Consider the following 12,447-nt stretch of genomic DNA (forward strand, 5'->3'; position numbering starts at 1 on the left):
TAAACAGAGGATAACAGATTTCTATAAAGTATGAGAACGTCTAGAAGAGCACAATAAAACTGAGAAAATATTTTATCAGTTAGAAATTTGTCTAAAAAAAACTGAAATTGCTTAGGAAAAAGTCAAATCTATGACCATAGATCCTATCTTTTAGACAGCACTTTTACATGCAAAAATCTTGTTTTCTTTTATCCCTTAACATGACAAATACTGAATTATATTATAGTAAATTCATATGGTTCTTTTTTGTTCAAATATAGTTGTCAGCTTATCAATTAATCATTAATCAGACAGGATGATAAAAGAATTAATGTACATGATATAAGTAACTATCTCTTTTGTGAGTATCTTAATGATCATAATGAATACAAATACCTGCAAATACCTGATCCATTAAGGCAACTGATTTAAGGTCAGTGACCTACCAGAAGAATCTCCCTCAGGTTATCCAACTGTTAATCTCTCTAGTATCTATCAAGGTTCAATTTAAAACATCATCTCTTTTGTTCTAAAGTGAATAAGATCATGGGTTATGGTATTATATTTATGTAATAGTTAATAGTATCCCTGAATGACTGATTTTGACTCCTTAATATAGTAAGTTCTTTCCATCCAATCGGACTTCCCTGGTGGCTCAGACGGTTAAGTGTCTGTCTACAATGCGGGAGACCTGGGTTTGATCCCTGGGTTGGGAAGATCCCCTGGAGAAGGAAATGGCAATCCACTCCAGTACTACTGCCTGGAAAATCCCATGGACAGAGGAACCTGGTAGGCTACTGTCCATGCGGTCGCAAAGAGTTGGACACGACTGAGCGACTTCACTTTCATTAATAGTATCCCTTAGTTTTTTTTAATCTATAGATATTAACTAATAAAATCTACTTTATGAAAGTTGTTCTGAATATAAAATCCAATAATGAACGTAAAAGACTTCCATATAACACTTCCATATAACATCAGTTCCCTTATTCCCAGGTGAAGCCTTCTCTGTTCCCAGCTGCTTGGTTTGGTCATCTTCTTATTTGCTATTTCTTGATAGCTGGGCATATTCTAATGGAAAGCCCTGAAGTTACCCAAGTCTATTTTACCCTATATTCTGTAAGCTCTTCAGGAGTTTCATGCATTTTCTTTGCATGGCAGTGTTTGGTATGCTATATGGCTTAATTGTCTGTTAGAGGCAAAAAATCACTTAAATTGCCTGGTAAGAAGCATCACAGCTATGCTTCAATGTCAATCAGTCATGGCTGATGAAGTAAGGCAATTGCCACCTTAATATACTGAAAAAAAAAAGTCATTTGTGAGCTTGATTGATCAAAGTCCTGTGTATTTTGGGATAACTGAGACCATTCTATGGTGAAATGAGTCTTTTTTTTTGAGAAATCTAAAAGACATTGCTCAATATAGCACTTACTTGCTCTTGGTGTTGACTGAGTGGTCTAGAGTGGACCAATCTTTCTGGCAGTTTTCGATCTAGACCATGTCCATTGTCCAAACGAGACTCCCTGGGTTTGTCAAACCAATCTGTTTCTTCACGACGGAGGTGATAGGCTTTGGAGACCAAGGAAATATCAAACATTGCAACTCCAACTAATACAGATGACAGAGGGCAGTAGATGATCTGCAGTACCAGCATGCTTTGGGGCTTATTAACCATTCATGCATTTCAAACACAATTCCCAGTGGGATCAGAAATATCATTTTCTGCATTATGTTAAAAATTCTGTATGAGGGAATAACCTAGGAAAAAAACCATGTGCTACCTGTCAACTTTTCAGAGCAAAGTAAGACAAAATTAACATTTAAATCAGGTGAAAAAATAAATTTAGATAGTGATTGAATAAGTAAATGAACAAATGAATATTTCTCAAAAGTTGTTCTATTCAACTTCAGTCCATCAGTCCACCTCCTCACTTCTCCCCACTATATATCACCAAAATCTAAGGAAAACACATTTCTTCGATACAGAAGATTCAATTATTTTTCCACTATCATATTAACCCAGTACCAATATGTGGCTGCTAGATTTGGACATCAATTGAGCATCTTTTGAAAGCATGACACATCTATGACATTCATAACAAGATGAAAATATTTATTTTTAGGAGGATCCTAGGTATCAGTGCTAGGAACATGTGTGCCATAATCATCTGGTAGCCTAATTTTTAAAATATACCTACTAGAATTTTTCATTAAAAATCAAACAATTATTTTTTGTGGGATCATAGATCTAGGAATTAAAAGAGTTGGTAGGCTGCTTTCTGTACTTATAATGTGACAAAGCTTAACATCTTAAAATACTTTTTTGAAAATATAATTATATTTGAGTATATAACTACTATTTAAATTTTTTCAACCCATTAAATTCTTAGTACTTTCAAAGACATTTTAAAGTTCTTATCTAGTGATCCCAAATCATTATTTACCTATTATATAGAATTTGCCTTCACAGAAAGTTTTATGTATTGTAAAAGGATCCTTAATTAATAGTCTCTGGAAGTACACTGTTACTTCCTAAATGGCAGATGGAGCACCTCTTCTCAAGTATTATCCTGAAAGATCTGTTGATGATGCTATCAGTCTACATCTTCTTGAAACTCTGGTTTCGATAATGCCATACTATTGAGTATTCCTCTCAACCTCATTACAGTTCTCTTTCTGTCTGCATCACTGACTTCTCTTCCTCTACTTTCACTTTTTCCCAAGCAGTATCCATTAGTTCTTTACTGGCAGGGCTGGCAAAACCACAGCATATACAGCATTTACCTCTATACCTCCTGTGGTCTTGGTCATTGCCACTGATTAACCACAGAACTTTCTCTCAATAAACACAGAATGATAGACAATGTGTCATAATTTAGTCAGTCTTAGATTCGAGGCAATACAATGGTACATCCCTGGTTTGTGGTTGTATATGTACTTGTCTGATCTCCCCTATTAAGACTCTAAGCTGCTTGAAGGTAAGCCTTGTGTCTTCTGTTTTTTTGTTCTCCCTTAATACTAAAACCAATGCCTTGCAAATGCCACAATATTAATAAAGTATTTGGGAAATGAGTGGCACATAGGAAAATTAGTTATCAACTAAAGAAAGTTAAATATCCTAATTATTATAAGTACATTTTAAAATAAATACTTATCAAATGAACCTCATTAACAGTTACACAGTCTTTTCTCACAGTCTATTTGGTATTTACTATGGTTTTTAAAGTTTTCCCTTGACACCAAGGGACTAAATTTATGAAAGATATATTCAATATAATTTTGATAAGTAAACAAAACAAATCCATTATTTAATCATTAGTCTCTAAAACTTATTAGATGATCACCAAACACACAAATATTTTATGTTATTTTTATATATTTCAATAACATTTCTCATAAAAATAGTCTATACTGATTTTAATAAATGACTCCCTTGGATACTATACCTGATATCACTTGAATATATACTTTGCTAATTGCACTTAAAATAAAAAATCTTCTAAAATGTTTCCTTGGCTGTGTCTATACAAATAAGGCAGAATTTCAACTTGGTATACATTTTGTCAATTTATTTCCAATACTGATGACATATTTTGTCTGTTATGTTTATAATAACTCTATATGTAACTAAGTTAGGATAGCTACCATGCTTCGCATAGGAATTTATCAATCAAGAGAAACTAGATTAAGTAAGTCTTCTCTTAAATCGAATTCCATATTCACCATTTATAGAAAGTTGGTGTGTGCTAGGTTGCTTCAGTTGTGTCCGAATCTTTGCAACCCTATGTAGCCTGCTAGGCTACTCTGTCCATGGGATTCTCCAGGTAAGAATACTGGAGTGCGGTTCCATGCCCCTCTCCAGGGGATTCTGCCATCCCAGGGATTGAACCCAAGTCTCTTCCATCTCCTGAATAGACAGATAAGTTCTTAACCACTAGGGTCACCTGGGAAGCCCAATAGTAAGTTGGACATAAATGCTAAATGTTTGTAATTGCAATTGTTGGATCTGCCACGGTAGATCCAAACTTTAAAAATGAAATTTTACAATAATAACAGCATTTTCCAAATTAAACAATTCACTGCAGATTAGCATCCCCTTATTTTAGGCTACTGATATTTTCTTCTCTTAAATGTAAAATGCAAGTAAGCTGTTTTGGGGTCCAATTCTATTCTGTATAAAATATTCCTTGGAATTTTTTTTAAGACTGTATGTACTGATGCATTTTTTTTAAACATGAGTATATTTTAAAAGAATGTTTTCAACAAATTATTTGTGGTTGCAGAAATATAATGATTGTTTCTAGTTTAGTTTTTCTCCAATCTACTCTAGTCTTCCTGTTCTGTTCTTAACCAGGAATGAATATTAAGTTGTACAGTTTAGGCTTATGGTCATAACTATTAAGCAACATAAATTGTGCCTACCTCAAGTCACATTCTGCTTTAAAAGCTGTAATAAATACAGATTAATTAAAAAGAAAAAAAATTATATCTACCTAGATTTTACCTCAGATGAGGTATTTCAAAATTATCTGGAGTCATATAGAATACATCTGAAATATATATTGTTGTCTATAACCAAGAGTTTGATTGAATTCAGAGAAAGCACACAATAAATCTGAATAAATCTGAAATCAGTTAAATTTGCTTTGTTTACATGATACTAAGTAGCCTGCTGGAATGTTATATATTTCAAGGTTGTTTTAGTATCACTCAAACATAGATATAGTATATATGTGGCAAACTTTTATTTAAAAAAATCTCTAATAATTCATGAGTTTATAATGTCGTAACTTATGTGATTGGGAAAAATATTTTTTACTTTTTTCTTAATTACTCATGGATCCCAAGATTTAAAAAAAAAAAAAGAGCAGAGCACTGTTCACCAAGAAAAAGTAATACGTTTATGAGATACAAACACAAAGAAAATACAGAACATTTGAAAACACATCACTACAATTCACACAGATAATATTACATATATAATTCAGTTTGTTATAGTTTTCTTTGTATAATTATGTACCAACATGATTTTTTTTATGACTACATTTCTTATCTGCTTAATTGAAAAATAACATTTTAACTCAATTTAACTTCATGTAAGTTTCATTTTGTTTCCTTCTCTGGTGTCCTCTTTACACATTTCTTAATTTTGGGTGCTGCACGATGTCTCATCCAAATTAGTTTAAACAATTTGCTGGAGATTAACATGCTTTTTTAAATCTGATCTTTCCAATACTTAACAAATGTTTTTGATAAGTATTTTTTGATGAGTTTTGATATTTTATCAAAGCAAGTTTCTCATAGTCTTTGATGACTATGAGTACATATCATCCAAACATATAAATGAGAAAAATTTGGTTATTTTTACATGGTTGTATGTAAATAACTGTCCTACTTCAGAATATCTAGAAACATTTTTATGTCTGGCACCATGATGGCAGAATCTATGATTGAATAAATGAATTTGTCAAATTCTCTCCAGATAAATGTAAATCATGCATACAAAGCCTTTGGTGTTTAGTTTTATGATTGACCTGTTAGTTTTTACTCTATTTTGCTATTTTACAGATAGTATTATTGATGAGCCTGTCTATTCTTCTGTAGAAGTCATTATATATCTGTATATTTATATACATATATAACGTGTGTTAAATGTGGACTGTGAAAAACAGAAGAGTTTCCATATAACTCTTACTTAACTATGATGGTTGATTTAAACAACTGGCTAAAGTAAAAAAAAATAGTGTTTTATTTAATTGGCTAATTATCAATAAAAATGGTCAATTCAACAGCTCATAGAGAATAAAACAAATCAGAAAGTAACTGGTCTATTGGAATTTCACTAGGAAAAGCAGTCTCTTCTCCTTCAGATCCAGTGGTTACTTTTGTCCTGATCTAACCTACACTTAAACTTCTAATATCACACTGGTATCGAGATACAGAAGAAAGAAAATCCTTTCTGTGAAAATATATTTTCCTGCAAGCCCCCAGGGAAAATGTTAGATTTAAAAGAAGAGATGTTAGCTTAGAGCTTTTCCATCTCCAAAGTCATGAAGTAATACATTTTTATTGGATGAGAAATATTTTATTTTTAGGAGTCAAGCCACACTTATATTCAAATGTAAACCATGGAGGGAGAAGAAAAAAAAAGAACCAAGAGTAATAAGTCCTCGTGGCATGGGCAAAATGTCACATTTCTGTACCTCTTCAATCTTGTCCTCTAATTTAGACTTGGTCAGGTCATTTTCTAAAATCCTTTTGGTTCTATATGATTTAATAAAAAATCACCATAAAGTTTTCAGTTAAATATGTACTTGCCATATATCACTTGTTCTATATGAAAAACTAGTAAAACAATTTAGTGCAAAAAATATGAAATAATGCAAAAAGGAAACCCATGGAAAAGGCTAACTGAACATACAAGGAAAGCTTCAGCTCAAATACCTAAATTCACAAAAGCAATGTACAAAGTTCAAATTTTAAGATCTAAACAGTGCTTCATACATATTGACCAGCATATGGGTAATACTGTTGTTTACTGTCAATATCATATTAGGTACTAAGGTTTTAGTATGTAATACAAAATGTACAATGTACAATGCTTGTCAACTATGGCATTCACAATGAGAGAGAAATTAAAATACAGGCCTTTTATTTAGTAGATTATAAAACTACATTATGCTAACATTAGGGACTCACCTGAATGTTCTCAAGAAAACATTCTCTGAATTAACAAACACTGATCTCACAAATGATAAATAATTTTCTACTACAAAGTCTAGTGGAATAGTCAATGGCTCAAAACCTTAATCATTTCACAAACTGAAAGAAACTAATAACTTTAAAAATAACTTTTGAAAACAAAAGAAACATACAACAAAAAACTTTCCAACTATAGATTTAAAGGATGACCATATTTTATTGACACAATTATTTGATAATGGTTTTGGAAAAGTAGACACCACAAAAATCAAACAATCAAGAAACAATGATAAAAGGATAAATTAAAAAGAAATAAAGAGCATGCTATGAAATCTATACACAAGATAGAATTTCCATTTATAAGAAATAAAAGTGAAGTAAACATGCAAAAGACACACCAAGAAAAATAGAATACATTCTTGGAGAAGGAAAATCAAACATGCAGAAAAATAAGAGTTTGAGTTTTGAGAGTAGCAAGGTAGTTTGAGGCCCAATTTACCTTCACTGTCTGACATGGCATGTTGGAAGTCATCCATGATGAATGCTATGTCACGGTCATAGCCTCGAGTCCGTGATTCTTCTCTCATGTGTTGTTGAACTTCAGGCAAAGAGTGACTGGATCCGAACTGGTCCCTGGTGTCTGCAGATATTGGTGGCAGGGGTCCAGCAGCAGCCCTGGCCATTCCCATTGGCTGTCCAACAGGACTGAGTGGACTTTCCTCTTCAGAATTCTGGGCCACAATTGGTATTCTTCCTCTACTCTGGCTAATAGGCAAACTAGTAGGCTTAGTTCTCCCAGAAGGTGATGCATGACTAAAGGAAACATCTAGAGCTTCAGCCTCTTGAGCTTTCAGTCTTAGAGAAGAGCTAGAAGAATCTCTTTTAATGGATAAATCTAGCCCATAGACAGAGGAAGGTCTGGAAGAAGGTCTTGACCTGCTGCCACTGCTGTATGGCTTATCTGCTTCATCCTGCAGAGCTGACCGTATGGTATTTCCTAAGGTACCCAGTCCTGTGCCAAGAGATGATCCCATAAATTTTTGTTGGTCTGTAATATTTTTTCTGAGGCCAAAAGTAATATCATCTTGAAGAAGCCTTGCCCTGGAAGAAATGCCACCAATAGATGAAGTGCTTGAAGTCATATAGGTCGAATAATCAGGTTCAAGGTCTCTACTTTCTTGAATAGGTGAGAATTTTGACATTTTAGGGTCAATTAGTGATTTCTTATGCTTTGACTGCTTTTGATAAAGTATGGCAGCTGGTAGTTGTTTTGCTGCTTGTTTTTCAAGTGTGAGTCTACTAATGCTGTACTTCTCAGATTTTGGAAAATGTCTGTAACTAGTATCAGCATGGTAATAATGGGAAAGACCAGCAAGGTGATCTAAGCTCTCTGCTCCTCTACGGAATTCTTGTTTAATCTGTTGTTTCAGAAGCTTTAACTCATAAGGATCCTCCATTGGGTCCTCCTCTGCTTTCACGTAGCTATGCAATCTGGACGAAGTCTGCAGAGGTGCTAGGAAATCTGTCACTTCTTGAGACCTACGTGTCTCTGTGGTTCGGAGGAGACGGTCTGTTTTTGACAGATCTTTTTCATGAAGGCTAAACGCAGTGCTTAGAGCTGCTGTTCCTTTGGTAATCTCACCAATGTCATCAATTAAGACATAATTTCGCGAAGTATGATGGTCAATATCTGCATAGAAAGAATCTGCAGATATGCTTGATATTGGACTGCTTGCCATGCTACTTCTTTCCTCCAATCCTATTCTCAAATCTAAGCTGTTGTACTTACTACCGAGATGGGAAACAGCATATGTACTATCAGTAGAAACAGGTGCTATCATCAGGGGTTGGTTGCGAATCACCTCATAGTTTGAAGTTATCTTGGGCTCCAAATATAATGCAGTTTGCCGTGGCTTTTGTTGTATCACCATCATCTGTGATGGTAACTGATAAGAAGGTTGTGGGGTTGGTGTAGGTTGAGCTTGAGGTGTGAAAGACATTGTTGCCACAGCTTGGAAGGTTGGCTGAGTCTGATAAGGTGAAACTTCCTGATGGTACAGAGTCTGTTGCTGAAAGTGGGATTGTTGGGTGTATGGGGTAGGTGCTTGAGTAGGAAGAGCAGGGGAAGGGTATTGGTACTGGGTATAAGGACTCGTAGGAGGGACTAGCTGAGATTCTGTTTGGGTTTGTGGTGGAATAAACTGGTTGAATTCAGTTTGGGGAGCAGTTCTTGGTCGCTCGATGGCATGCTGACTTTCAATTCGGGTTGGTCTGGTGCTGCTGACCTCACTGTCGGACATGTAATCACGATCCTCAGCTACTCCCTGGAGATAGGCTCTCTCTCTCTTTTCCCTCTCCTTTAATAAGGCCTCTTTCCTCCTATTAATCCCCATTTCTAGGTACCGTAACTTAGCATCAATCTCCTTTTCTTCCTCATCAAGTTCTGCTTGTTTCTTCCTAAGCTTGGCAGATTCCCTCTCCACAAGATCAAGCTCTCTGTCTATATCCTGGAGAATCTTGGCTCGGGCCATCGTATTGGTTCTGCAGATCCTTCTCCTGGAGACTGTGCCCATTGTGCTAAAGGCTGACTGAGTTCCTGTGGAGGTCTCTTCAGGTGGTGGGTTTGGAAGAGTTCTCTTCACTTTTTTCTGAGTGCCAGAGGTTGTTGCGGTTTGAGAACCTTTTGCCTAAAATTAAGTAAATAAAATATAATACTTTACTATCAAGGAAAAAAGTTAAAGGTCAAAAAACCCATAATTTACATTTAAATAAAGATGATTTCATATATGTTTTAGCTTTGAGCACATAATAAAATTGTACCTATAATTGCAAGTATCAGTCACAAACAGTTAACTGAGAAATAATTTTCCCCTTCTTAGTAAATTGTTACATATTACAACTTACCTAACATTAGAAATGAGTTTTGAAATCAGGCACAAAGTGCATTGCTAGGCAGGCTTATATTTTAGTTAGACTCTTGGAAGAACTCTAAAAACTAATTTTTTATCGTACTTACTATACATATTATTACTTACTGAAGGTATGCCCAGAGTACTTGTGTTAACTATCTAAAATTCAAGTTATACTAGTTGAAGATACTCATTGTCAAGAGAATTGTTTGCTTCTGTCTCACCATTCCTCTTTCACCCCCTGAAGTGTCTGTCAGTCCTAAACCAATCACGAAATGTTTTGAAATGAAATCCTCTCATTCTCCACTTCTTTTTTCCCTCCCATAAGAGTTACCTGAACTAATTTCCTATTTATTCTTTCAATATTTTTGTAACAATGTGAATCAATTTTTTTTCAATGTTGCTATTCTTTGGTGATTTTAGCTTCTTATTAATATGCTTTAGTAACTACCACATGAAGCAAAAGGAAGTGACCACAAACAGTACAAAAATTCATTGAGGGTTTTCTGGGTGGCTCAATGGTAAAGAATGTGCCTGCCAACGAAGGAGACATGGGTTCAATCCCTGGTCTGGGAAGACCCCACATGCCACAGAGCAACTAAGCCCACGTACTACAACCACTGAGCCTGTGTTCTGAACCCGGGACCTCAACTACAGAGCCCTTGTGCTTTAGAGCCCGTGCTCCACAATAAGAGAAACTGCCTAAAGGAGAAGAGTGCACACTACAACTAGAGAAAAGCCTGAGCAGCAACAAAGGTCCAGCATAGCCAATAAATAAATAAATAAAATTATTTAAATAAACACACTGAAATCTTTAAAAAATATCAGAGAAAGCATATAGGTAAACTGTCAGATGTTTTCCATTTTATTTGGTTAATTTGTCATAACTTGCATTCTAAGAAACACTGGTCTTTAGAATCATTTAATTTCAGAATATCAGAAGACATGAGATCATTTTGACTATAATTAAAATAAACTGATACACTCAAAGCTACCCAAGCATTTAGTAGCATATTCCTCCAACTAGATCTCAGGTTTTCGGCCTTCTAGTTGCATATTCTTTACAAAATTCTTATTTTTTTGCTTTTTTGTACTAATAATCCAAAGACATTAATTATTCCCTTTCACCCAATCACCAAGTATTAAAAACCAAAAAAATATATATTATTCAAGACCTGTACTTCCACTGTCTTTTTACTATTTCCAAATTTATTTCCCTAGGTGTTTTAAAATCTGTTCTCTGTTGTCATTTTTTTTTTCTTCTCCACTTACCTACCCTCATTGTTTACCAGAAATAATATTCATAAGCAATACCATAAAGGTCAATTAAGGTTTAAACATATTTCTGAAATTTAAAATATTGAATGAAATTCACAATTACTAAACATCATAATCCTTTCAAGTACGGTTTTTGAAACTGTAGCTTGTTTCTCACAGAGACCTTGAGGAATATGGGCAATGGAACCTCAAAAGCAGCTGTTTGGTGTATTATTTATTCTCTCTCATCCTTATTTCTTTTAATTTTACTTACTACAATCAAGTCATAGAGCTGTTATTAACAGTCAATGAGACCTCTGTGCAAAATGTTTGGTACATACTGTAGTTGTTTTTTAGTTGCTAAGTCATAGCCAACTCTTTAGCGACCCCCATGGACTGTAGCCCACCAGGCTCCCCTGTCCATGGAATTTTTTCTGCAAAAAAACTGGAGTGTATTACCATTTCCTACTCCAAGAGATCATCCCAACCTAGGGATTGAGTGCTTTGGCAGGCAGATTCCTTACCACTGAGCCACATGCAATTCTGGACTTACTATAAGGTATCCATTACATATCATTTCCTTGCAAAATCCTCTCATTTCTACAGAAAATTATGGATGTTTGATAAATTCACATTCTAAATGTTTAAAAAACTGTTTCTTTGCAAAAAAATGAGTGTGCTGACCATAATAGTAAATAAATGAATAATTATTTAATAATTTCCCCTAATACTAACATATATATGTTTTCTATTTTTTAAAAAAGTTTTTTCACAATAACCTTTTTGGTTCTTTGAATATCATGGAGTTCAATAGGAGACTGAAATTAATGACCATTTCTTTTCCTTGAGTTGCATTTAGTAGATTTGGTATCTGGATAAGAATTTTCAAGTTTAAACTGTTCATCTGTACTACATAATTGTGGTTGTGAAATGGTTTGAAAAAGAAAGTTTCACTGTGTTACTCTGAAACTGTAATAGCATAGCATTTCAAAGTAAGGATTTCCCACCAAAGGAGGTTAAAAATACCCACTAACTAATGTAATACAAAAAGTGGATCCTGGCAGAGAGAAAGCACACAGAACAGAGAAGGTAACAATGCAATGGAACAAATAGAGAGAATGAAAGAAATTTCTGAGGTGAACACACACACTTTGAAAATTAATTTTTAAAAATACTGAAGGTACCCATTAAATGGGCGCATATATATATACACACACACACACACATTAAATGAAAGAATAAATAAATGAAAAGATAAAACAAGAACCTGTTCAATTACTTTTAAACTCTGAATCAAGAAATGAATTTCCCTGAATTCACTGTGTGGGATGAGAGTATATATGAAATCACCAGAAAGATAAAAGTATGAGGAACTGCAAAAAAGACAACTATGTTAAGAGTAATGGTTATTATGAACTAAACTAGAAACTGATATTAGTTCTTACTGTTGATTGCTCATACGTGTATATGCTACTGCTACTGCTAAGTCACTTCAGTTGTGTCTGACTCTGTGTGACCCCACAGACGGCAGCCCACCAGGCTCCCCCATCCCTGGGATTCTCCAGGCAAGAACACTGGAGTGGGTTGCCCTTTCCTTCTC

The 12,447-nt window shown here is 34.5% G+C and overlaps 1 protein-coding gene across 7 annotated transcripts in view; it reads right to left on the bottom strand.

Moving 5' to 3' along the window:
• The window catches only part of PCLO (piccolo presynaptic cytomatrix protein), a 384,975-nt gene that overhangs the window by 145,837 nt on the left and 226,691 nt on the right, over positions 1-12,447 (bottom strand). For all 7 annotated transcript variants that reach the window (XR_015163255.1, XM_086398565.1, XM_086398563.1 and 4 more), the window contains exons 7-8: positions 7,181-9,368; positions 1,412-1,548 (exon numbers count right to left, since the gene is read on the bottom strand). Coding sequence is in view for 6 of the 7 variants with exons in the window: in XM_086398565.1 (XP_086254691.1) it covers positions 1,412-1,548; positions 7,181-9,368 (2,325 nt within the window). In the remaining variant the exon portion in view is untranslated. The remainder of the gene's footprint in view (positions 1-1,411; positions 1,549-7,180; positions 9,369-12,447) is intronic.

This window comes from Bos grunniens, chromosome 4 (genome assembly GCF_055505025.1).
Source record: "Bos grunniens cultivar Pamir isolate PY7600 chromosome 4, Bosgru_T2T1.0, whole genome shotgun sequence".
NCBI classification, from domain to species: Eukaryota; Metazoa; Chordata; class Mammalia; order Artiodactyla; family Bovidae; genus Bos; species Bos grunniens.